At 31.5% G+C, this 24,148-nt stretch overlaps 3 protein-coding genes across 9 annotated transcripts in view; 2 read left to right on the top strand and 1 right to left on the bottom strand.

Moving 5' to 3' along the window:
- LOC100743725 (ankyrin repeat and BTB/POZ domain-containing protein BTBD11) overlaps positions 1-5,115 on the top strand; it is a 33,521-nt gene extending 28,406 nt beyond the window's left edge. For all 5 annotated transcript variants that reach the window (XM_024367408.2, XM_012385790.3, XM_024367411.2 and 2 more), the window contains 9 exons: positions 692-1,022; positions 1,430-1,665; positions 1,743-1,945; positions 2,062-2,796; positions 2,902-3,170; positions 3,250-3,455; positions 3,536-3,829; positions 3,903-4,085; positions 4,186-5,115. In XM_024367408.2, the coding sequence (XP_024223176.1) occupies positions 692-1,022; positions 1,430-1,665; positions 1,743-1,945; positions 2,062-2,796; positions 2,902-3,170; positions 3,250-3,455; positions 3,536-3,829; positions 3,903-4,085; positions 4,186-4,392 (2,664 nt within the window). In that variant the 3' untranslated portion in view covers positions 4,393-5,115. The remainder of the gene's footprint in view (positions 1-691; positions 1,023-1,429; positions 1,666-1,742; positions 1,946-2,061; positions 2,797-2,901; positions 3,171-3,249; positions 3,456-3,535; positions 3,830-3,902; positions 4,086-4,185) is intronic.
- Positions 5,116-5,462: 347 nt separating this feature from the next.
- Positions 5,463-10,020, bottom strand: LOC100743609 (syntaxin-12). 2 transcript variants are annotated; one of them, XM_012385805.3, is made up of 6 exons: positions 9,731-10,020; positions 8,745-9,004; positions 8,506-8,671; positions 8,296-8,423; positions 7,731-7,864; positions 5,463-7,658 (listed from the first exon to the last, which is right to left on the bottom strand). In XM_012385805.3, exons 2-6 carry the CDS (start codon positions 8,969-8,971, stop codon positions 7,483-7,485), a joined length of 831 nt encoding a protein of 276 aa, XP_012241228.1. In that variant the 5' UTR covers positions 8,972-9,004; positions 9,731-10,020; the 3' UTR covers positions 5,463-7,482. The 2 variants fall into 2 exon arrangements, with proteins under 2 accessions (XP_012241228.1, XP_003484914.1); XM_003484866.4 differs by having other exon boundaries at positions 8,745-8,948; positions 9,731-10,015.
- A 446-nt stretch (positions 10,021-10,466) lies between these two features.
- On the top strand, positions 10,467-23,044 carry LOC100743409 (eukaryotic translation initiation factor 4 gamma 2). Of its 2 annotated transcripts, XM_012385423.3 has the most exons (8): positions 10,467-10,578; positions 16,368-16,479; positions 16,609-16,825; positions 16,908-17,844; positions 17,925-18,062; positions 18,317-19,206; positions 19,412-19,714; positions 20,029-23,044. In XM_012385423.3, the coding sequence occupies exons 4-8, from the start codon at positions 16,947-16,949 to the stop codon at positions 20,134-20,136; spliced, it is 2,337 nt and encodes a 778-aa protein (XP_012240846.1). In that variant the 5' UTR covers positions 10,467-10,578; positions 16,368-16,479; positions 16,609-16,825; positions 16,908-16,946; the 3' UTR covers positions 20,137-23,044. The 2 variants fall into 2 exon arrangements, with proteins under 2 accessions (XP_012240846.1, XP_033176699.1); XM_033320808.1 differs by lacking the exons at positions 10,467-10,578; positions 16,368-16,479 and having other exon boundaries at positions 16,598-16,825.
- Positions 23,045-24,148: the final 1,104 nt, after the last annotated feature.

Genomic DNA, 24,148 nt, shown 5'->3' with positions numbered 1-24,148 from the left:
AGTAAATTGCTAATTTAATATACTAGGCATAAATTGCTTATCTAAATACCCTTTATTATCTTACTCATTAATCAATATTAATAGTAATAAAACATATTATGTTACACTGATATTAGCAAAGGCTAAAATTGAGCTGATTAAGATAAATTCGTCATTGTATCCCTCAGGATTCATAAAGCTATAAATTCAACTTTACACCGTAAGCGTTTTATCCGCGTGAATTTAGAAGATGGCGGGTGTCTCCCTGCTTGCATAGGAAATAACCCTAAGCGGACAAAGTACAAATTCTGTGCTATATAGCCATGCACTAATTTTTATATATGTTTGTTCTATACACGCTTGCTTTAACTAGGAATCACTTACAAGGTAATAATATAGTAATGTAAAAACAGATAATACAATAAAGATAGGTAATGTTATAGTAACATAATGGGCTCATAAAATAGGCTCATATCAGAAAACACTTATTCTAATAGCTAAGTTTGTTTATATTGAATGTATTATATGTAAACAGCAATATTTGAATAATATTTAGATAATCAATCGAGAAAGTACGACCATAAAACTAGATAACTTCTTGTCCCAGTAATAGACGGGTATTATATTTTGGCGACCTTGAATAACAGACAGATTTCAGGCAAATTATTATTACGTTAGTACAGACATTCATCTACTTATTCTCTTTTTATAGGCCTGCTTGCGTGCTGCAGCGATGTTCGCCGTATCTGGCGATCAATTAAAGCAATCGAAAGCATCTCGATCCGGGCTACAACTACCAGTGGGAAGATTTCTTCGTTGGATGTCTGATGTACGACTAGGAAGAATGATACACGAGTATGCAGCCATATATTTGACCGCTGGAATCGAAAATCTGTTGGAAGAAATACTACTACAATGTATACCGACTGATCCCCATACAACATTGACTGCAACCATGTTGGAACATGCTATTGCAAACAGTGGAGATTTATGGGGTCTTCTGCAACCGTACGCGCATCTAAATGCTGGTCGAACAGCATCAGGTAAAATTATTTTGTTAGGAACTAAGCTAGATAGGCCATAATTATTTACGCGAAAAGTATTCTTGTATTTCCCAACGTGCTAATTAATATTATTTTAAAATTCATTATTTCCCGCTTTAACCATATTATGACCCCATCTACTACTTAATTACTATAGTTAATTACGATTACTAATGTAATTCTTTTCTTTTTTTTACTGTTAACCGATATATTCCAGAACTTATTAAAAAATTCATCAGACAATAAATATTCCTAGTAAGCTTTGAATTTTCTTATATAGATTATTAGCTTTTTAACTTATTAAGATGTATTATAAATGAAATAAATCGATCATTTAATCCATTTTCTTATCTTAGGAGAATACTCCCATATTCCATAATCTTAGGAGAATCTCATAATGTTCGTAGGTGCACTTGCCATGCCACGTTGGGCCAGTATCAGTTCTCTAAATTCCTCCTCATCATCTCGCAGCGGAAGAGATGCAGCGGGATCAGCGTTAGAACCGTCGCTTTTAACCACCTGCGTAGGATCAATGTCAGAACTGGTAGATTTAATATCAAAAGTAGCTCAAGCAGGACGTTCACCTATACCTTTAACAACCAAGGCATTGAATGCTCTCTTTTATTACATGAGGTGTTCGCAGGTTTGTCCATTTGATCCTAATCTTTGTTCCCCTTTTCTATTGTCTGAACGTAATGTAATGAAACAATATTTATACAGTTGGAACACGGTGAACGAGGTTCCGGGATACAAGAACTCGCATACGAACGAGCGTACGTCGTACTTCCGCCACTAGTTGAATGGCTAAGAGTTGCGACCGCTCATGCAGAACACAGGCACGGTCTAGTTGTGGATCAAGATGACATTAATCAAGCTGCCAGATTGCTATTGCCCGGAGTAGATTGTCCTGTTAGACCGATATGGTAATACATATTAGAATTTACAGAGTGATAAAAGTACCTTGGATACCCTATAAGGCAAGGTCCCAAAATGTAACGTTAACTCTTTAATAAGGTTTTGTAATAAACTTCGTTCACAGCTTCGAGGAAGTTTCAGTCTGCTCGAAGCGCATTGACGATTCTGAATACGTCCGGCTCCTAACTATGGATATGGCCTTCAAGATGCTAACAAGCGGTCGTGCAGATTTAATAGCTCAAGCCATGCCTCTTTTACCGTCAACAAAGATCAACACTGTGAATGATAATGGCTTCACTGCTTTAATGATAGCGTGTATAAACAGTGATGAAACCGCTGTTCTAGCTTTGTTAGACGCTGGCGCTGATTTAAACATCGAAAGTCCACCTCCATCCACTGGACAATCAGCGAACACACCTTCCAAGGCTCCAGCAGCTCTAAATGTATCAAATGCTAGAAGTCCAATGACGTCATCTGCTGTAATGACTCCAGGAAAGAATGTGCAGTCTTCAAATTCGTCTTCCAGTTCACCTAGCGCCTCTAGTAACGTTTCTAATAGTACATTCTGTAATCAATCTGGATTCAATGCAGAAACGCAACATTGGACTGCTTTAACCTACACGGCGTTGTTAGGACATTGTAATATTGCTAGAATATTATTGGAGAGGGGTGCAGCTGTTGAAGGTGGGGCTAAATTGAGCGAAGATAAATCTACGGTTACACCATTGCAAGCGGCTACGGCATCTGGCAATTATGAAATGGTTGCACTTCTGTTGGCTCATGGAGCTCAGCCGTTTTTATCTACTTTGATAAAAGATTCATTTTCATACTCTGGTTCTGCTCAGCGGGGCTGTTATAGGCAAGTAAAATATTTATTTTAATTTTCCTGATGACAGATCTAATATAGTTTATTATTGTCCAAAAAAGTAGTAAATTATAATTGCTTTGTATTCTTATCTTACAGTGCAATATCAGTAGCAACAGCTCATGGTCAAAGGAGTTGTCTTCATCAACTGTTGTCTCACCCATTAAACTTCTCTGCCAAACGAGGAGAGAAAGAAGTATTGTCATTGGAAGAAATTTTGGCAGAAGGTAGTGCCGGTACTAGTCCTCAACAACAAACTGTAGATGGAAGAGGAAATAGAAGAGAAGGCAAAGAGCCAGTCTTTAATAAAGTTCAAACTAAAGCTTTACAAGAAGCAATGTACCATAGTGCTGAAAGCAACCACTTAGGTAAAACAAATTTGGAAAAAATCATCTTAAAAAAGTATACTTATATATTTTTTGTATAAACATGTGAATTTTTACACAGATATCACGATGGAACTTCGCGGATTAAAAGTAGGTTGGACGTTACATTGCTGGATGCATAGTCTTGCAACAGCTCACGAAATAAGATTAGATTCGGTAATAGATCAATTACTTCAAGATTTTCTTCAAGTTTGCCCAGATGACTATTCGACACAATTCGTACAAGAATGTCTCCCATTGTTGTTTAACATTTTTAGATATAGTAAAGTAAGGCATATTTCAATTTGATTAAAGTTGAGTTGAATAAGGATATTTCTTATATCTTTCGGCTTGTATTTTTTCTATAGAAAGAAGGAACGACGCTTCTCCTCGCGGATATTTTCTGTACGTGCTTTGGATGGGAACCAATAAAACCTATTCGAGATACAACACTTTCTAGTGGATCCAGAATAGATCCCAAGTTTGTAAATAATCCAGAATTAAGCGATGTACAATTCAGAGTGGAGGGCAGAGTCTTCTATGGCCATAAAATCGTTTTGGTCACATCGTCACCGAGATTTAGGAATATGTTAAGTTCGAAACTGTGCGAGGGAAATCCTCCTATTGTACAAATTAACGATATTCGATACCACATTTTCCAGGTATATAATACTCCAAAAGAGCTAAAAAGCCTTAGCTTTTTACTTAAGATTTAAACCATATTTTAATATTCAGATGGTTATGGAATTTCTATACCATGGTGGTTGTGCTACATTAGAAGTTAATCAAAGTGATGTTCTGGAGTTAATGGCAGCCGCAAACTTTTTCCAATTGGATGGATTACTTAGGTATTGCGAGGCACAATGTTCTTCTATGGTTGATCTCGACAATATCGTTTCTATGTATATTCACGCAAAGGTATCTTGTTTAGATTTTATTAGATATAATATTATATACCACAAACTTTTTGTTAAAAAGGAAATATGAAATAAATGATTTGTCGTTTAACAATTTCCAGGTTTACAACGCCACACAACTTTTAGAATATTGTCAAGGTTTTTTACTACAAAATATGGTCGCTTTATTAACTTACGATGACTCAGTTAAACGTTTATTGTTCGCTAAGAAATTGCCTAATCACGATGTTCTCGCAGGCCTTCTTCTCACTTTACAAGCAAGAATAAAAGCTAGACGATCTCAGCAACAAAATAAGATAAAAGCTTAGAGATACGTTAAACATCATGCACGATATTTATATTAGCATCGTCATTATCATTTTACTTTCGCTATCGTCACTTGTAGTAATAAACATATCCACGTATGTTTAAATGACATCATTTATGAAAAAAGACCCGTAAGCGAACTAAGACTGAGTTTTTCATGATTTATTTTTAACTTTTTTCTATCGGTTATTCAAATATAAATTATCAGCAATACTTATTGATTTAATATTAATACCTTAGCATTTCATTCGGGATACTAATGAACCATAAAACTTACGTTTCTGTTATGCATTTGTTTTATTCTTGTATAGTATTTCTAGTTTAAGTATTTTTTGTAAACTACGTGCTATAAATGTACATTAGATACTATACGAATTATATAAATTACTGCTATAAATGAATCCCATGCGTACATACTATAATTAAAGTATTAATTTTTTTTAAATTAATTTGTTCATCACAAATTTTTAAATCATGTAAATATAAAAATAATTTAGAGTATAGACGGTGGTATATGCTGTAAGCCTTTAGTGATAGCAAGCTATTAATATATATAACAAATGAACATATATATTTTGTATATAAAATAGGCTGAACAGTTTAAACGCGATAAAGAAATGATAGTGCGGAATATTCAAATGTTATCTCATGTATTAATAATACAACATAATTTGTACATCTCGGTTGCAATAAATTATAAATATTGTGATAATGAAAACATTAAATGATAATTGTTTCACTTCTTGAAGCCTAACAAAACTGTTTATATTTTTCATCACAATCTTGTTTACATAAACTTTATAATTTGTATCACAATGACACTTGCAGCAACTCATAAAAAAATGTAAAAGATAAAGAAATTAATGCAAAATGTTGCCCTCTTTTCATGCTATCTGTATTTCAACTGAAGCTAGTATTTTTTAATAAAATGTTACAAATAATGCGGTACATTTCACAAAGAAAAAGAAGAACAAAACATAATTTACAATTAATACAGTGAAACATCATAGAGTTCATTATTGTAACAAAACTGTTGTCATCTGTATATATGTCAACAACGTAACAATGTTAGTATCATATATAATGCAATTTATTTTGAATGTTAGTGGTTAGTTGTATATACAATATTCAAGTTATAATCTTAATGATAATGTAATCACTGAACTGTTAAATTCTGGAATGCCTAATAATCATATAAGAGACAAATTGATTTATAGAAAATGGCTGTCTCAATCTTATGATAATCTGTACTGTATTCCTTTTTTAATGTTGTAACCTTCAGCAAAAATACGCATAATTCATAATAAACAATATTATAATTCTACTAAAGAATGATTATAAAAAATTATAGTATATTCACAATTTATACAATTGAATTATGCTTAGATTAAGAATATGATGTTTTTATCTTTTATATGTCCTTAAAAGTTCTCACTTACATAAATTATCATGTAGTTAATAAGAACTACATAGTGATATATAGTCTCTTGTAAAAATGTAAGCTTGAAAACAGTTTTGAAGAAGTCATCAGTAGGCATTCCCTATATTATGTGACATAAATCGTAAACTGCGATAAGTATCTTTTAATATTTTCTTAGTACCTGTGTTTGTATATAAAATAGTAAAATGTTTCAAACACATGAAAAATGTAAATTATTGTTTTTTCTCAATACATTACATATTTTATATTGTAAAGCTGTTTAAAGTGACTGATCTGTAAAAGTAAAGCTGCGTGCGCATACATATAAATACATATATTCGTATTAATTTATACATAACTAAACATAGATGAAAAGATGAAAAGTGATAAGTAACAGTATTCATGACATAATTATATAATCAAAATTTCATTTTCAGTTTGTGCAAATTTATATTTCTAAAATAAAGAATGGAGACAACATATTATATATTACTTTTATAACACATAATTAATTATTCAATAATACGAAACGAATTTATTGTTCCAAAATGATAACATGTAAATGACAAGCTAGTAAAAGAATATCTATTCTACAAAACATAATTTCCACTTATCACTTCTCATTGCATTCAATTGATTAATAAAGTTGAGCAGAATCTATCAGTATGTATCATTTATCTGAACGGTAAAATATATGCAATATAAAGTTACATTTTTAAATAAAAACCAGGGTATAGAATAGTAATTACATATTTATAGCGCACAATTATAAAAAAATGTTAAAACAAGATATAGTTCATTTAACAAATGCTATCTATACAAATCTTCCAACATTGATCAATGTAGTGCCACGTTGTTTATTTCACGTAATTCTAGGATAAATCTGTATCTTTTTTTAATCACTTTATGCTTTCATTTGTGAACTTCTAATATCAATATAATAAAACGTTAAATAACACGATTTTTAAAGATTTATCATAATAAATAAATTAATGAATAATTTTACTACTTACATTAAGTAATCGTTTAATTATGATAAGTATATATCAAAATGTTATATATAGTCAATCAGTAGAGTACATAGTTTTAATATAAATGTTTAACAAACAGTATCTATTGCCATAAAATTTGAAGCTATAATATAACATTAACATTCTGCTTCGATGCTGGTTGTATTTATAATGCTGTATAATTTATTGAAAAAATAATATATAATACAATTAATAACAAAATGACTTATCAAAGTTTTCGTTAGACAATAGCTTGTAGATACAACAAAAATTAGTTACTTTGCAATATTCAAAAGTTTGTTTCTGCTACTATTAAAAGCCTTTTATAAAAAATGACGCGGATATTTAATATCTTTGTTATGCTTTGCTTCAATCTGAGTTATTAAATTGAAATTGCCTTAAAATGGAAAATAAAAAGCAAGTTACGCGGTAAGAACATTATAATATGTTTTACAAGTTGGAAAGTAAACAAGGATAATACGTTTGAATTATATTAATTAATTTACAAATGAATATAAAATAAGTCTATCCTCTCCCCATATTGCATATCCAATATATAAACTGGCAATTTATATTTTTCCACGATATTAGTACTACGATCAATAAGATAGATTGAGACAACCTTTTTCATTTGTTCGCAGTATCTACGATGATTAGGAGCGCTAACTTAATTTAGTGACTAGAATAATAATTAATATAACGGCAACTATAATCACGAGTAACAGTAGGACAAAAACTTTCCGTCGATATTTACTTAGGTAATTACTTCCCTTAACTAATTCTTGTGCTCCCAGTTCAACATTCACGTGGACATCTTCTATTTGATTCTCTATCGTGTCTACAATAATAAGCATTTATAAAAATATGCAAAAACGAGATATTTTTATAAAATTTGGACAGAATAGCTCACTGATTGAATCTCCTTGCTGATGCACCAATGCTACCAGTTCGCGTATTATTTGGTTTACATCCAAAATATCACCTTCAATTCGTTTTATCCTGTCTTCTCTCTCTAACAGTATGTCCTGTTGGAACTCAAGATTCCTAAGCACATCAGGAAAGAGAAGTACTTGTAGATTACTTTTTTATGTATGATCAATAACGTAATTTAAAGGACTTGTATTATGTATTAGAATATCGATTAAAATAAACTTACCATACACTCAAATGCATTTTATAACTTTTCTATATGAATAATACACACTGTAATTATTTAATCTTTTCGATGAAATTTTTAATTCAAACTATTTCAATATTCATACTATAAAATCTATGAATTAAGCTCATATTACAAAAATCATGAAAAAGACCTATTTGAATATTCATTTTTTTAATAAAATTAGTATAATGTGAGCCATTTCCCATCCAATTGCTTGTATGCAGACTGTGGGAAATAATCAAGCTCTTTTCACTACGAATATGTGCAGGTATAGTTATGTATATCTATCAAAATGAGCATATAGTTTATTTCAAACCTTTGTGTCACTTTGTGTTCATCTTCCTGAGCTTGAAGTAAACGTTGTTGTTCTTCTTCCTCGGGATCCATAGGATTTTCTATACTAGTTGTAAGCAAAATATGTCTCTTCATTTTTTCAGCAATTGACTACAAATTCCATAACAAAGAAATTATAAGTACATGATAACATTATAATTAACTAGGACACAATTAATAAAATATATTTTACCTTCTGCATATCTGAGTATCTTTGCAATGCATCTTTGAAATCAGTGGTAAGTTTCTCAATTTGCAACTTCTGTTGTTTATCACCTCGCCTCATTAGCACTGTCAGTCTTGCAATGTCTTTGCTGGTTTGGGTTACTACTTGATTTGTGCTTAACTGTGTGACATGCCTTTTTACAAAATAAATACATAAATTACTCTAAATTATTTGGTTTTTATTTCAAATTTATTATAATTACTTACACCTTATCTCTTAGACCCTGATTATCTTTATTGGTTCCAACATTTTTATATGCACGTTCAAGCGTCTTCCAACTTGTATTTATTGTATATATGTTAGTAGTAATATTTTCACTGAGACTATAAAGTTCAGTAGGACTAAATCCTACATCAGGTACATCTGTCCGTTGATCCGTGGACCCATATGTTTGAGAACAGTGAGCCATTCTAAAAATAAATATAAGTTTCATTAAAATTTCTCTACTTTTAAAAGATTCAGAGACCTGCAAAATTTAAAAATAAAAAATAAATACATTTAAAATTTTGGCGAATAATTCTTTTACGTGTAACTTTATGTTTATATATATAAACACACAATGAAATCATGAAACCTATATGACACATCCATGAATAACACTGATAAATTATCACATATATGAATCACTATTAAAACTTTAAGGACATGTAAACATTATAACAGAATTTTTATGTATTCCAATGTATTTAAATTAACATCATCTTTTATTTGTTTATAATTGTATATAATTTCTATTCTCCCAGATTAAATATATTTAATCTTACTTTCCATAATACTGTTAAATGTATGTACCTATTACACGTATTTCAAGTGTCTTTCAATACTTATACAAAACACGTAATGTTCAAACTTTTAAATTTTCTGTCACTGGTAATATTGTTAGTAAATGTAAAATTTATTGAACCCTAGGAAATACAATATAAATATGTATCAGATGAATGTTTTGATGCTGTCATAAAAATGATATATTAGTTAGAATAATATAGTATAATATTATATGATACACATATTATATAGTAAATCAAAATTTTAATCAGCATGTATTAAAATTCTGTTCTATTTCTATTCGTCATTATGCAGCTGAATAGCATTCGGATCTTTAATGATATACGGCAAATACGTACACGAAAGAATAAAATTAATACGAGATAAAAATGCATAAATGAATATGTGACAAATATGTAAAACAAACCTGACTTATTTTATCACAAATGTTCTTAATATCTAAATATAAATTGCTTTATTAATTCACATTTAAAAATCAAGAGAACTATCTTTATATACTGAATCTTAGAAACTGACAGTTGCCTAAATGATCTAATCCACCGCCTATGTGACAATAGCCCCTTTGTATACGAAACTGCGATTCAGACAGATTTCCACATTATCGGCGTTTCATATTTTTTAAGTCCGGACTCGGTATCTGTGTAAATAATCCATTTACTTATCGACTAATAAAGATAGATCTATTCTCTGATAATAAATTATTAATAATATAATGTACATCTTGCAAATTTCAAATTAGTTTGTAATATAAAAGGAATTTAATATAGTCTACTGTGTCTATAACACCGTCAGTACTACTAGATTCAAAACACCACTTGGTAAACACTGTTTTATTTTATTATAATAAACAGATATAAATTGTAATCTTTCATATAAAGAAATTAATTTTTTTAGAAAATTTCTTGTTATGAAAAATAAATAAAAATATTAACCTCCGATATAAAATAATTTTTTATCCATTCATAGAAACGAATGTCTGAAATACCGTCTTATATATTACTACCGCTAGGATCAAAAATAAAACTAACGGTACATTTATTTTAATATATTTCTATACGTTTAAAGCAATAAAAGGTAAGAAAAATCCGTAATAAAATTTTTCTATTGAACAGTTAAACCGACTAATAAGCTACTTTCCTGCGGGACTACATGTTAGTCGCATGGCGGACATTGGCTTGACAAGACGTACGGTACGGAAGTTCCCGAGTACGACCGACTGATTGCGAAAGCCTTCAGAAACAACAACCGTCGGCCGTAAGTAAACGCTATTGTGATTTCTCATCGTTTTACTCGCAAAAATCATACATTTTCATTTGTCTGCCTGTTACTATAACCAATTTAATACTAGTTTACCACGTTGCGTGTATTTTCTTCACAAAAAATCTGGTTAAAAGTTGGGAAATTTGGTAGAATTTTCTCGAGGGTTGCTTTCGAGTCAATACAGCTCGTACATAGGTCGTGCGTCATGTCGGTTCCGAACGCATCTTCCGTTCCGTCGACTCCCTATCATATTTTACATATTTCATATCTTGTTCTAATTCCAATTTTTTTCATTCGATCGACTAGTTCTCGTTTGAATAACAGCAAAATTAAACAATGCACGAGTGGTAATTGAGTGTTGTTTGCAAGCACCTACGCAACTCCCTCCCACTTTTGACATTTTAATCGGTGTGACTTTTGGTGTAGGTTCATTCCTTTATCTTCTAGCATGTTTTATACACGTTTCAAGCTTTGCACATCTCGCATTTTAATTAGAAGCATATTTTCTTTTAAGCTCTACGTGAAAGCAAAATTTTCGACGTTTATAATAAATCTCCTTCCACCATTACGTTCTGTTGCCTAGCTTCCTTTTAGATGAATTTTGAAATTAGTACCTTCCTTTCTTCGATTGTTGGTTACTTTCTGTTCAGTTGCAAAATCGATTCGTTTATTTAGAGAGTCCTATGCACACTGCTTACGTCAAAGGTTTCTTTAACTCTGCCCTGTTCTTTTGCTCATCTTCGGATCAATCGGCTGTTTCTTTATTGTTATAGGAATTTCTTAAGTTCACTTATACTATCGAAAAGCCATTCTTGATACGCATAATTTTATGTAAATGCAAGAATTTATTTTAGTGAACTCAATTTTATTTTGCTATTCTACAACCCCTTACAAATGGGGGTAGTGCTCTGGTTCCTACGCCCATATTGGCCATATTTTATCTATATCATACTTCAAAAACGAAGATATATTTTCACGTAGCTCTTAAATTTTATTGGCGGAAGTAATAATTCCGGTAAAGGGATTAAAACATTAAAAGCTTTTTTACTCGTTGAAAAAAAGTGAAGTTGGAATGTAAAAATTAATAGGGTTAGTCGTCTCTTAAGAATTTCTTTTAGACAAATAAACTTAAGAATTTTTCTAGTGATACATTCTAGAATAAGTTTGAGAAAAAAGTGTTCGTTTCGACAAATTTTTTGCTGTTCGATACACTTTGATACATTCGTTTTGTGACGGATATGGAGACAGACTCTTGTAAACATATGTATGCATGGAGCACACATACGTATTCATCGATCAATGTGCACGTATACGCATAGGCGTCACGAAACCAACCAGCCGTACACTGTCATGTTTCTGACGTTCCGCTGGAATTTTTGTACATATATGGTCTAAAATTTTCGATTAAGATAGATACTTTTCATGTTCTTCATTTTATATATTTAAAATTATAATGTCGTTCCTTTGGTAGATTTTACATTTATAATTCATTTATCTTTCTATTCATTGTTGTTCATTGTTGTATGCTATGGTTGAACAAAGAAACTACAAAATGATGCCGTACTAATAATATATTGCGTTATCTTTCTAACAGAGAACGAATTTTTATAATCGTTTTCATAAATTTCGAATTTCTGCTTACTTAAAAAAAAGCATTTCATCATAATACTTGAGCAAGTAATCTTCAATTTCATTTTTGGTTCATTGTGTTTTTCTCATTAAAGATTTTTGTTTTAATATATCAATACATTGTTAATATACGTGATTTCTTTCTTCAAATTTAAGTTAGAATCTTTTCTATGATCAAAGTATCTTTTTTGTTAAAACGAAAACTAAATTAGGATATAAAATTCGAAGATTTATAAGCATAATTCGGTTAGAATCAATTTTTAAATAAGAGTATATGTAATTCGTTCAAAATTAATTTTCGTTTCAATGTGAAAAATTTGCCACCTCAGTTTCTATAATGCCATACTAACGATCCAGAATTCTAACGATTACAACCTCGAAACATTTAATACTTGGGGCAGAGCGTGTTACAACATGCGCACCCGTGGCGAGCGCGTTTGCTGTGCGCCTTTAAATGCTCGGCCATATGACTGTTCCTATGTCGGACGTGTGACGACCGTATGTGGCCTCTTTGTTACACCAAACTTAAACGCTTATCGTACTATGAATAGACGTACTGATTTTCTTTCAGCTGTCCACTTTGTGCGGCTAATTTGCACTTCGCCACGTAACTATGTCACTTGCTAGAAATTTTTGGTAAATTCGGCATCTGTGTTTCTGTGCATGTGCTAATTATGCGAATCATAAAAACGATCGTGAATGTATAAAACAAAATTACAACTCCCCGGTAATTAGATTATAGTTGGAATGTCGAGAAATTTTTAAATTACATGAAATTCATTAAACAATGAGATGTTAAATAATGTGCATTGTCATGAAAAATTTTAGAGGCAAGGAATTTTGGTCTCTTTTTGTGTAATGCTATTTCTCTAGCGATTATTGTTTATAATGTTGGTAGTATTACCATAGATCTATTTGCTATTTCTTTCTTTCTAGAAACATTTTAGAATATTATTAACGAGAAAATATTCTCTATAGAAATTGCTTTAAGTGTTTAGTGAAAAATTTCATTTAAATTAGAGGTACTTCACTTTCTTTTTCCTACAATCGCTGATCTTATGCGTTATCGGCCTTCAAAAGTTGGCAACCTTGTTCTAACTCGTGGAGTGCAGCCGTCACGGCGCATCAATGACGTGTCATGAGGAAACAGAATAATGGAGTGTCTGAAGTATTCAAAGAAGGATAGCAACTGCTCGATCTGAGTTTCGTTGCTATCTCTTTGTTTATTGTTAGCACGTGGCTCCACTTGTATATAATTATTTTTTAAGGCCTCGTTTAACGTCGCTTTACACTATGCATTGTTCAAAACTGTTAAAAATGTTACTGTCCTCACTTTTATTTATTTAATTATATTTTCATCAGTAATTTTAATTTTATTTAGGGGAAAATACGCAGTATAAATTATTACAAGGTAATAGCTATTTTGGTAAACATATTTAAAGACATTACAAATTTTGGATTATTTTTTGCTTTATTTTACGATAATAACATTCGTAGATATACTTATGACATATTCAACTTGGCATGCGCTGTAGCTTCAAAAACTATAAAATTGGTATAACTGTTTCTTTGCAATCTTGAACTTCCGGTGTCATAGTCCCAGAATTCCATAGACATTTAAATCATAGAATGCATTATTTTTATGATGCTTTTCAATACAAGTTTTGTATACAATTTACAATGAAATATTTAAAATTATTATTGAATTATTACACAAAAAAGAAGAAAATTGCAAAAAGTATTTGATTATAGTTTAATTACATATTTGTAAAATTATTTGGATATAGTACTTCGTTTGTCATGTCCAAATTGAAATGTTCGGTAGATATTTAAATGCGTATATTTAAATTTAAACAAGATAAATTTAGAACTACTAAGAAATTTCAATTGTTATTTTGGTAATCGAACAAGTCAAAGTGATTGCCTTCCCTAAACCTTCGTGTACTTGTCTGACAACAAAAGTAATATAAATTTAAAAGGAAACGAAACCAAATACCGGTTTAATGCACCAAAGAAATTTTCAATGTCGAAGCATGTTGCAGATAGCGACCTTCGTCGTGCAACCCAAAGCAATACTTTTTAAGTCACAATATATGTATGTGTAAGTACATACATATTCAATGATATTTAGTTTCCGCTTTTACCGAGCGAGAATTTTTGTAACCGTACATTGATATTCCAAAATTACATTGTTCATCCAAATTTTCTACATTCCTAAAAATCATCCAAAATAATTTACAGCAATATCGTATATATCTCCCATTTATACTATGCTATTACTGTTAACAATTTCAGTTTACTCTTGGAATTATTTTAATCGGAAAAAAAGCTTGTTATTTCAATACATTTATTTTTCATCATAAAGTACATTTATAAAGATAAGCAAAACACTGCGCAGATTACTCAAGTTTCATTTATCGCGTAAATTACCATAAATGCATACAATAATTACACATTAAAACTCAAATTTATACATGTATATCTGTTTGACAATTTTTGCACATACTTCTAATTATTATAGATTCCACCTTACTTTTTCATCTTGTATACAGAGAGAAATCTCTTTCATGGTAAAAAAAAAGAAAGTCTATAATACTGCGATTCAAAGAAAAAGAACATTGCACAAAGAACCGTACATAGAATTGATATTGGAATCTTTTCTGTTCTCGAGATAAAGCTATTCTCTGTTTTCCTCCATCCGGTAGCATATAATTGAAAACAGACCGAAGGTTTTCCAGTCATGCACCCTAAATACATGGATCGCTTAGTAGAGGCGGTCAAAGGCGACCTTAGTCGAAGTCAGGACGAAGTTGTCCGACCTCGCCCGATCATGCTGGCGATAGAAGCCGAGATCGGTCGAGGTGAGACGACGAAAGGTTCATTGACCGTCTGACCATGAGCCGCGCCCCACATACGATCCTCTCCACGTTTATCGTCCACGGCTTTTGGTTGTTTTGTTCGTAACCGATACCTCAAGATCAAAGCCGTTTCCCTGGAGAAGGTCCTCGTCCTGCCCGTTGAAGACCTTCACTTGTGAGCGCAATAAGGCTGCACACTGTTAATCCGTGCTTCCTGCCGTTAGAAGTCTTATTCTTACAAGTAGACTGCGGATGTTTATGCATCTATAGGAACCTTAAAGCTCCAGAAATTCACATAGTATGCAAAACTATAGTTTATTCAAAGTATAATAATATTTGCTGTAATATTTAGTAAACGAAATAAATTTTTGCTTTAGATTCCATTTCAAAAAATAGAAATTTACATAAACATCTAGCAGCCTACTTATAAAGCAATTGATATTTTGTTATTATATACAATAGATGGAAGAAAAGAAATTTAATTTTATTTTTTTTTAAATTTGTTTTGTTGTGATTTTGTATTTTACATGTTACTTTATGCTTGGTTTCTATTTACTTGACTCCAAAATGATGTTTATTATCAGAAGAGAAATAAATAGATGTTTGTGTTATATTTTTATGATTTATTAATTGTTGGACAAGAGTGAATGTTTCTCACCCATTTTGCATAATCATATTTAGTACTACAATGTTGAAATGTAAAGAAGAAAAAATCTATGTTCCTTTTTCTTTACAAAAATTGTATGTGTTTGAAAATTTAATTTATTTTTGGAAATAAACTTGCATTGTACAGTTTACATGAGTATTATGTATTTAATATATTGATATTAGTAAATTCTTAAAAAAGTAGGGTGTTCTTTATTTGGAAAATACTTTTCAATTGTTCTTTTCATAAATTTATCCCTCCGTTTGAGAAGTCTTTCATAGAAACATTTAATTTATAAGATATTACATAATGATATAATTACCACATAATAATTTGATGACAATAGTATAAAATTCATTAAATATATTATAGTACACATAGTTCAAAGATTGCTTAGATTTAATGGAGAAATAATAGGAATGCATTTTGTGCAAAGAGATAAAATTATAATATACTTCTTCAGACTGCACACGATAACTTGTACTCTAAGCATCCCAACTGCATGTGTGTTAATACATCATATTTTTGCATCATTAGGTACAAAAGGCTGCGATATTAATAGTCAAACATGGATGGAGTAGCATGCGTGTAAGCAATAAATTATTGATGAAATGACAGGTATTCTTATTGTAATCTTCTTTTTGTTTCAGCTTCCTAAAGGAAGATCTGTGTGCTGTGATTTATCACTCAGGGGGCCGAAACACGCGCAACAACGGACAACCCCACAGGACCGGGGGGTGCTTCTCGTGTCTCGGGAGGAAGGTCAGGGTCTAGAAAGTTACCTTGACTGTAACAGTCATACACGAGCTGCTTCTTTTTACACCCAATCAATCTTCTGTGTTCACTGTTATTTGTAACACACTGAAATTAAAAAAATTCGATGCCTTCCAGGGACGATATTCGCTCCCTATCCGCTGAGCAACGCTGGATCCCTCCTTCAACTGTTAGACGCGATGCACTCACCCCAGAAAGCAGAAATGATCTCATCTTTAGAAAGGTGCGGGGTATTCTTAATAAGCTTACGCCGGAAAAGTTCGCAAAGCTGAGCAGCGACCTGCTCAACGTTGAGCTTAATTCTGATGTGATTCTCAGAGGTGTCATTTTTTTGGTAAGTAGATGATAAGTGCTATAATATGTAAGATAAAATCAAAATCTGTATAATTTAATATTTATTACCATTACACTTCTAGATCTTCGAAAAAGCACTTGATGAACCCAAGTACAGTTCTATGTACGCACAGCTGTGCAAACGGCTGTCTGACGAAGCTGCAAACTTTGAACCACGAAAAGCACTCATTGAAAGTCAAAAAGGCCAAAGCACATTCACAGTTCTTCTTCTTAACAAGTGCAAAGACGAATTTGAAAATCGTTCAAAGGCAAGCGAGGCATTCGAAAATCAGGATGAACTTGGCCCAGAGGAAGAGGAACGCCGACAGGTGGCTAAGCGCAAAATGCTTGGTAACATTAAATTCATCGGAGAACTGGGAAAATTGGGAATCGTATCGGAAACGATTTTACATCGTTGCATCCAGCAACTATTGGAGAAGAAAAGGCGAAGGAGATCCAGGGGGGATACTGCCGAGGATATCGAATGCCTTTGTCAAATCATGCGTACCTGCGGCCGTATCCTTGACTCGGATAAAGGCCGCGGACTTATGGATCAATATTTCAATCGTATGAACTCCTTAGCTGAGAGCAGAGATCTTCCTCTACGCATCAAGTTTATGCTGCGTGATGTCATTGAGCTACGCCGTGATGGCTGGGTACCGCGTAAGGCTACCAGCACTGAAGGTCCAATGCCAATTAATCAAATTCGCAGTGATAATGAAGAGTCTTCGAGGGGAAATGGCTTCCATAGACGTGAGGATCGCCTCGGAGCTGAATTTTTAAGAAAAATGGGACGTAGCGGATTAGACATGGATATGATGGGAAGTATACCATTGACTTCTCCATCGTTCGGCATGCCATCCCCATTCAGCCCTAACGGATTCTCTGGATCTTCCGGGGTTACTTATGGCCGTCACAATCAACGTAACCAGCCGGGTTACTATCAGAATCGTAACCAAAACAACTATCAAGGAAAACACAATCAACAGCAACATAATTCACCACAAAACTTCAATAACAGTATGTATTACTTTATTAAATGGTAATTTATTATTAAAACACGTACATCTTGCTAATGAATCTGTTTCATTGAATTACAGATAGCAATAAAGAACAATTACGCTTCAATAAAAATAAGATGTTGATTGGACATCCAGAAGAAGTATCACTAAGACCATCAGCTAATTCTATGATGTTTAAACAAACCAACATCAATCCCAACCTACCTCTCAACAGTGGTATGTATTTTAGTTAATAAAATATTATTTAGTTTTGCTAATATTAATTTTTCAAATGCTTAGCGGTAACTGTTACAAATAATGTATACACATAATTTGGTTGAAAAAGATAATAACATTAACATATGGTTCAACCAAATTCATATTCTTCTACTTAAATAATCATATCTAATTTAGATGTTCAAATTTAACATATAAATGCTAATACGCATAGCCGCGCACAGACAATTTCTAATTATTATTTCAATTAATAGATCTGTTCACAGGACGAGCATCGGAATTACCTCTTCTACGTACTAGCACATTAAAACCCAGCTCGCCATTATTGCACAAGGAATTGTCACCAGCAATCGTAATAAAACAAGGTCCTGTAGATAAACGAGAAAAAGCTCGTGATAGAAAGGACAAAGGAACCTCTAGAGAAGAGATACTGAAAAAAGTGAACTCTTTGATGGACGATCTTGCTTCTCATACGAATATACAGGACGCAATAACAGCTTTTCAAGATCTTAAAATACCTGAACGATTTTTACGTCATGCAGTTTATACGTTATATTCTAATACATTAGACCGCGGAGATTCTGAGCGTGAACTCGCAGCTAAACTTGTAGTTGAATTGGAGAAAGCAGACATGATTACCGTACAGCAGATACATGAGGGATGGAAAGAACTAGTATCCAATATTCCAGAAAAAGAGAGTACTGTGCCTTGTGTAGCTTCTCACGTTGCCTTCTTAACAGCCAAGGCTATTGTGGATAATTTAATTCAATTAACCGATCTGGTTGCTGTGACAGAAAACGGTCAGCATCATCCGTTGTTTTTACTTACACTTCAGCAGTTACATAAAAGCCAAGGCAAAGCAAGACTCACACAGATCTTTAACGAGAGCAAGGTGAATCTTATTAGCCAACTACCTGAAGCAGACAAAACAAAAGAGAGACTTGCGGAGATCTTGGAGGACAGAGAGTTGACTTTCCTTTATCCACTTCTTAAGATCCAGGGAGATATATGGCGTCAATTAGAATATGACCCAAATCCTAATACTCTTTACAAATGGATCAAAGAAAAGCTAGAACCTTCGCATCATTCTGATTCAGAGTTTATTAACGCATTGATGAACGTTCTTCTGAAATACATTACACATGTTAGTATAAAAATTAATTAAAATCGTTACTTTATGTTACTATATTTATTAACTACGTATAATTTCTTTTTATACTTTTATTAGTATTGTATCAATATTTAAGTCATTTTGTTGGTATTGTAAATAGTTAAAAATCTCATGTCCTCTTTTCCATATTTGATTTTGATATCTTTATAATTATTTCTATTTTTCATGTTTGTATTAGGAAACAATACTGGCACCTGGGGTTGATCCTTCTAGTGTAGGAAAATCAGTAATAGATAAGGAAAAAGCATTACTGGAAAAATATGCACGTTTGATGCGTTTACTCTTCGTCGATATAGAGTCTCAAGTGACTGCTCTCCATGCACTTCAAGCATTTTGGTTCTCGCACAATTTTCCAAAAGGGATGCTATTGCGATGGTTTGATGGACTTTACCGATTAGAAGTGATTGAAGAAGATGCCTATTTCAAATGGAAAGAATGTGTTACTGATGCTTATCCGGGCAAGGGTAAAGCATTATTTGAGGTAAATAGGACTTCAAATTTCATAATATTACATTAATGTTTCAAATTTTATGTATGTTTACAAATTAGCACAATATTATACAGTACAATATGATCAGTATTTTTTATTGGTGAAATGCTCCTGTGCTATAAAAAGTACACTTAATTGCATAACAATTTCTATGAAACTCTTGCCCAATCTTCTTAATACCAATATACTTTTTTTGTCTTCATAACTATAATTATTCTCTTTAACATGTGATTAGTAATTTATATCATGATAACAAACTAAACTTAAAGAAACATGTATTAATTAATAATGTTTAAATGGTGTAGGTCAACAGTTGGTTAACATGGTTAGATACTGCATCAACAGAAGAGGAAAGTGATGATCATAATGACGATGAAGACAACAATAAAAATTACAGAATGCAAAAACTGTGAGAACAATACGTTCTTCCAGTTACCTATAATTTGGAATAGGGTTTTGCTATCTATATTACTGGACCAGGCGGTTTCAGTTTACTAATTGAGTTGTCTCCATCTATTGCCACAAACATCTTGTTAGTCTGTGTCAAGCCCTCGTTCAAAGAAGATGAAGAAGACAAAGAAGAAAAGGACTTTACAATCATGTCCACAAAAAAAAAAAATACGGAAAACATATAGTTTGCAACCCATCGAGTGGTTTGCAGCAGACTTTCTAAGGAAGAAGTTTTAGAATGTTTTAGATAATTGAATATTGATATGATTTGTTATCATATTGGGCCAGCAGATGTATCAACATTCGCCGCTGTATGAACATCGGTGCAGAAAGAAACAAGAAAAAAATTAGTCTGGTGATTTGTGTTGTCAAAGTTTTTGTCTAGTATTGTGCATGTGTCACGTTTTTGTAAGTCTTTTTGTCCGCGTCACCAGCGAGTCGCTTGTTATTTCTGTGTACCAGCTTTTACATTTATTATGAGGAATTATTATCTATTATTAACTATTATATTATTATTACTATTATATAATTCATCACAACAGTCGAAATACATCTACTTTTCCTAAAGAAATAGAAAAAGATATCCATCAGAAACAGAGGACTGACTCAGTAGTATAATATATAAAGTGCGACTAATTAATTCTCTTTAAAAGGTAAAAAAAAAAGAAAAAAAATTGAGTTGAATTTGTAGATCTTGAAAAAACGGGAAAACACTGAGTCAAACTTATACACACACCAATCAACCAAACACCATTTTTGTCCATGTACCTATATTTGCTGCTCCATTAATTCTACTCTAAAATACTAATCAAAGCAACCAGCAGCCAACATCACAATTCACTTTAACGTAACATAACATAAAAAGAATTTAGTGACACGACTAAATCGTATTTAAAAATAAACATACCTTGGTGTAATTTATTACAGATGGCCCCCTGGTTGTTCTGTCGATGAACCAACAGCCACCTTACCTTCTTTTCCTGCCTATAGTCTCTCCTAATTAGAATTCTACCCATCGACATACAATATTTTTTTTTAATTAGTGCGTAACTTTCAGACACGATGCCATAAGTTCGCCTAAAAGAAAGTTAGTGCAATATCGCAGCTTCTCATGATCGGTGAAAGAAGAAAACAGATATTATTAATTTAGAAATTAATCCATCGACTTTTGCTTTCCCAATAGCACATTCGAATCGAATTAATTTTGTTAAGCCTCCTTGTACGTAATTATTATTATACACCAATTAATTAAACATAAGAATTTGGATACTTTTTTCTTTTTTTAATTATTTATCGATAATATTCCAGGATAATGTACGTATTAAAAAAAATTGTTAATTGCTAAGTCGCCCCCTAATTCTTGTTGTCGTACTAAAGAATTTAAATTAAACTGCATCTTTTTCCCACCATGTAGTAGGTAGTTCGCATCCAGAGTGTCGTCAGTCCAAATACTTATGTTGAATCGATCATTGTTAAATTTATTTCTTTTTTGAATACACATTTTTCGTAGGTACGCATTATTCACAAATTAATTGAAAACTCGCTCTAGAAAAATAAATTCATTATTCTCGATACGTTTAATTCAAATCGTGTGTATCAGATGTGTATTCATTTACTGTTTTATTTAATTCTCAAAGATAATGACTTAATTCTCGCTGCGATAAATTAATACTAATTTGAAAATATTCTTTGTACGTGGAATATATTTAATAGTGACATTAGTGTAATATTTTAATGAATATTTGTGGTATAATTATGTGTTTTGTTTGTTGCCTTCTTATTATGAACATGAAAAATAAGAAAAAATAATTATCTACATAAATAATTAGTAAATGATTAATATCAATAAGTACTGTTCAATTTTTCAGCTGCTATGTAACATGCGATATTGTACTTCAACTTTATTAATTTATTTTTTTCCACGTATATTAATTATAAATTAATTGAAAATGAACAAAAAAAAAAAAACAAATAATGCAACGTACGAATCATGTATAATATCGTCAGTATTATTTCTCACATAATGGACTACATTATAATCGTTTTTAATTGATCATAGACATTAAACTGATAAGAAATCTCTTTTATCTTTATCAATAAAATTTGTTCCTAGGATTATCATCTTTACGACTTTGTGTCTGTCGTTCTCTCTTTCACCATTCACTGTTCATTTTCACGGTTAGCAAAAAATTTACGAAAGTATTAAATTTTTTCATGATAATTTTCAAAAAAATTTCTTTCCTCATCTTGCATTAACTTCATTATCACAGTATATGACATTATTTTGTCGTACTTTTAAATTATTACCTAAATAATCTTATAAAAATATCAAAATGGTACTTTACGCCCTTTTCTCATTATTTAGTTCTCTCGATTACCATTGTTATACTCATGTGATAATTTTAATAAATGCGTACAGTGTGTATATGTATATACATACATACATCCTCTTACTAACATAAGAATCTCTATTTACAATGACGTATATTGCTTTACAATCTACTTTTGTATAAATCACGTTTATCTTCATCATCTCATGGACTTCTGAGACATCGTGAATATTCTATCTCTATCGCATACTATATAATATAAAAGCGAACAATATGTATATTCAAAGATCAATTCAAAATTGACATACCGATTTTTTGTGTATATTTTGTTCTTCAAAACTATTCATATATATATGTAATAGCGATACTATGTTAAATTCCGTGTTGACAACTGAATATATGTATTTCGAGTAATACATTTGAAAAAAAATATCATGTTATTGAAACGATATAAGTAGTAGATAGAAAGCATCATCTAATCGAGTTTATCAACCAACGATTACAACTCAGTGAATGTCCTGTTGATAATGGACATAATAAACAAAAATTCTTTAATTGTAAACGCGATATAATTCGCACTATACATGTGAACGTTGAAATTTGTCAAAGAACATGATGAAGGAACGATGAGCTACCGATATTTCGACGATATCTCTTTCACAGCACTTATAATGTTTCATGAATATGAGTCACCTGATATCTTTTTTATGTATATTTCGCGTGGAAACAATAATCGTACAGGGAAAAATTCTAATTGACCAAATACATGACTAAACTCGACTTTTATACGCATACTTGTCCATAACTTACGACATACGTAACTCATAAGAAGGCGTATTGATAATGGATCGTTTAATGTTAATCAACGCAAGAATCAAGATTTCTGTTTTTTACCTCCATTGTTACTTACCTCCTTTCCTTTCGTCACATATTTACGGCGAGAAGGGTAAACGAAATTAAAGTTTTGAACGTCGAATTGTCAACATTTTAATATACAAAATAGCACTGTTGGACTTGTAAAGCAAAATCGCTCAAAAATGATTCAAAAAGAACATTTCTCGTACCAATATTCCTATTTATATACTGCACATTTAGAGGTATATATACATATATTATATATATTCGATAATGAAAACAAATAATACAAATATATGAAGATACGTGATGATTTTCTGGGATTTTGAGATTTATCGAGAAAAAAACTTCGACTGAAATAAATAACTATAACAAAAACTTGATATTATACAAGAGAAAGTGCGTTCGGTGTATATTATTACTGCATGCAATATAGCATTACACGTGTTTGGCTCTAATAAACAGTGTTTATTTGGTATACGTGTAGAGCCTTTTTTGAAAACACAACTCTGCATACATATAAACAAATTATAGTTAACTATAATTCTAAATACGCGACGGTATTTCAGCAATTCTCTTTCTTTCTCTACGAGCGTTTCAATTTTTTAAATCTATATTGTTAATAACATTTACATTAAACTGATGTAACATATTATCAACTGCCATTAGTATATAGTATATATAAACGAAATATAATGCTTTTATCATATTGTAAAAAGTTATATCGAGTACATTCGTACAACGTTACTTTATAATCTTACCTTTAACAAATTTTGCTCATTCTTTGTTT

Source organism: Bombus impatiens, unplaced genomic scaffold, assembly GCF_000188095.3.
Source record: "Bombus impatiens unplaced genomic scaffold, BIMP_2.2 scf_0023, whole genome shotgun sequence".
NCBI lineage: Eukaryota > Metazoa > Arthropoda > Insecta > Hymenoptera > Apidae > Bombus > Bombus impatiens.
Note: the sequence above shows the minus strand (reverse complement) of the source record. Positions and strands in the feature narration are given on the sequence as shown.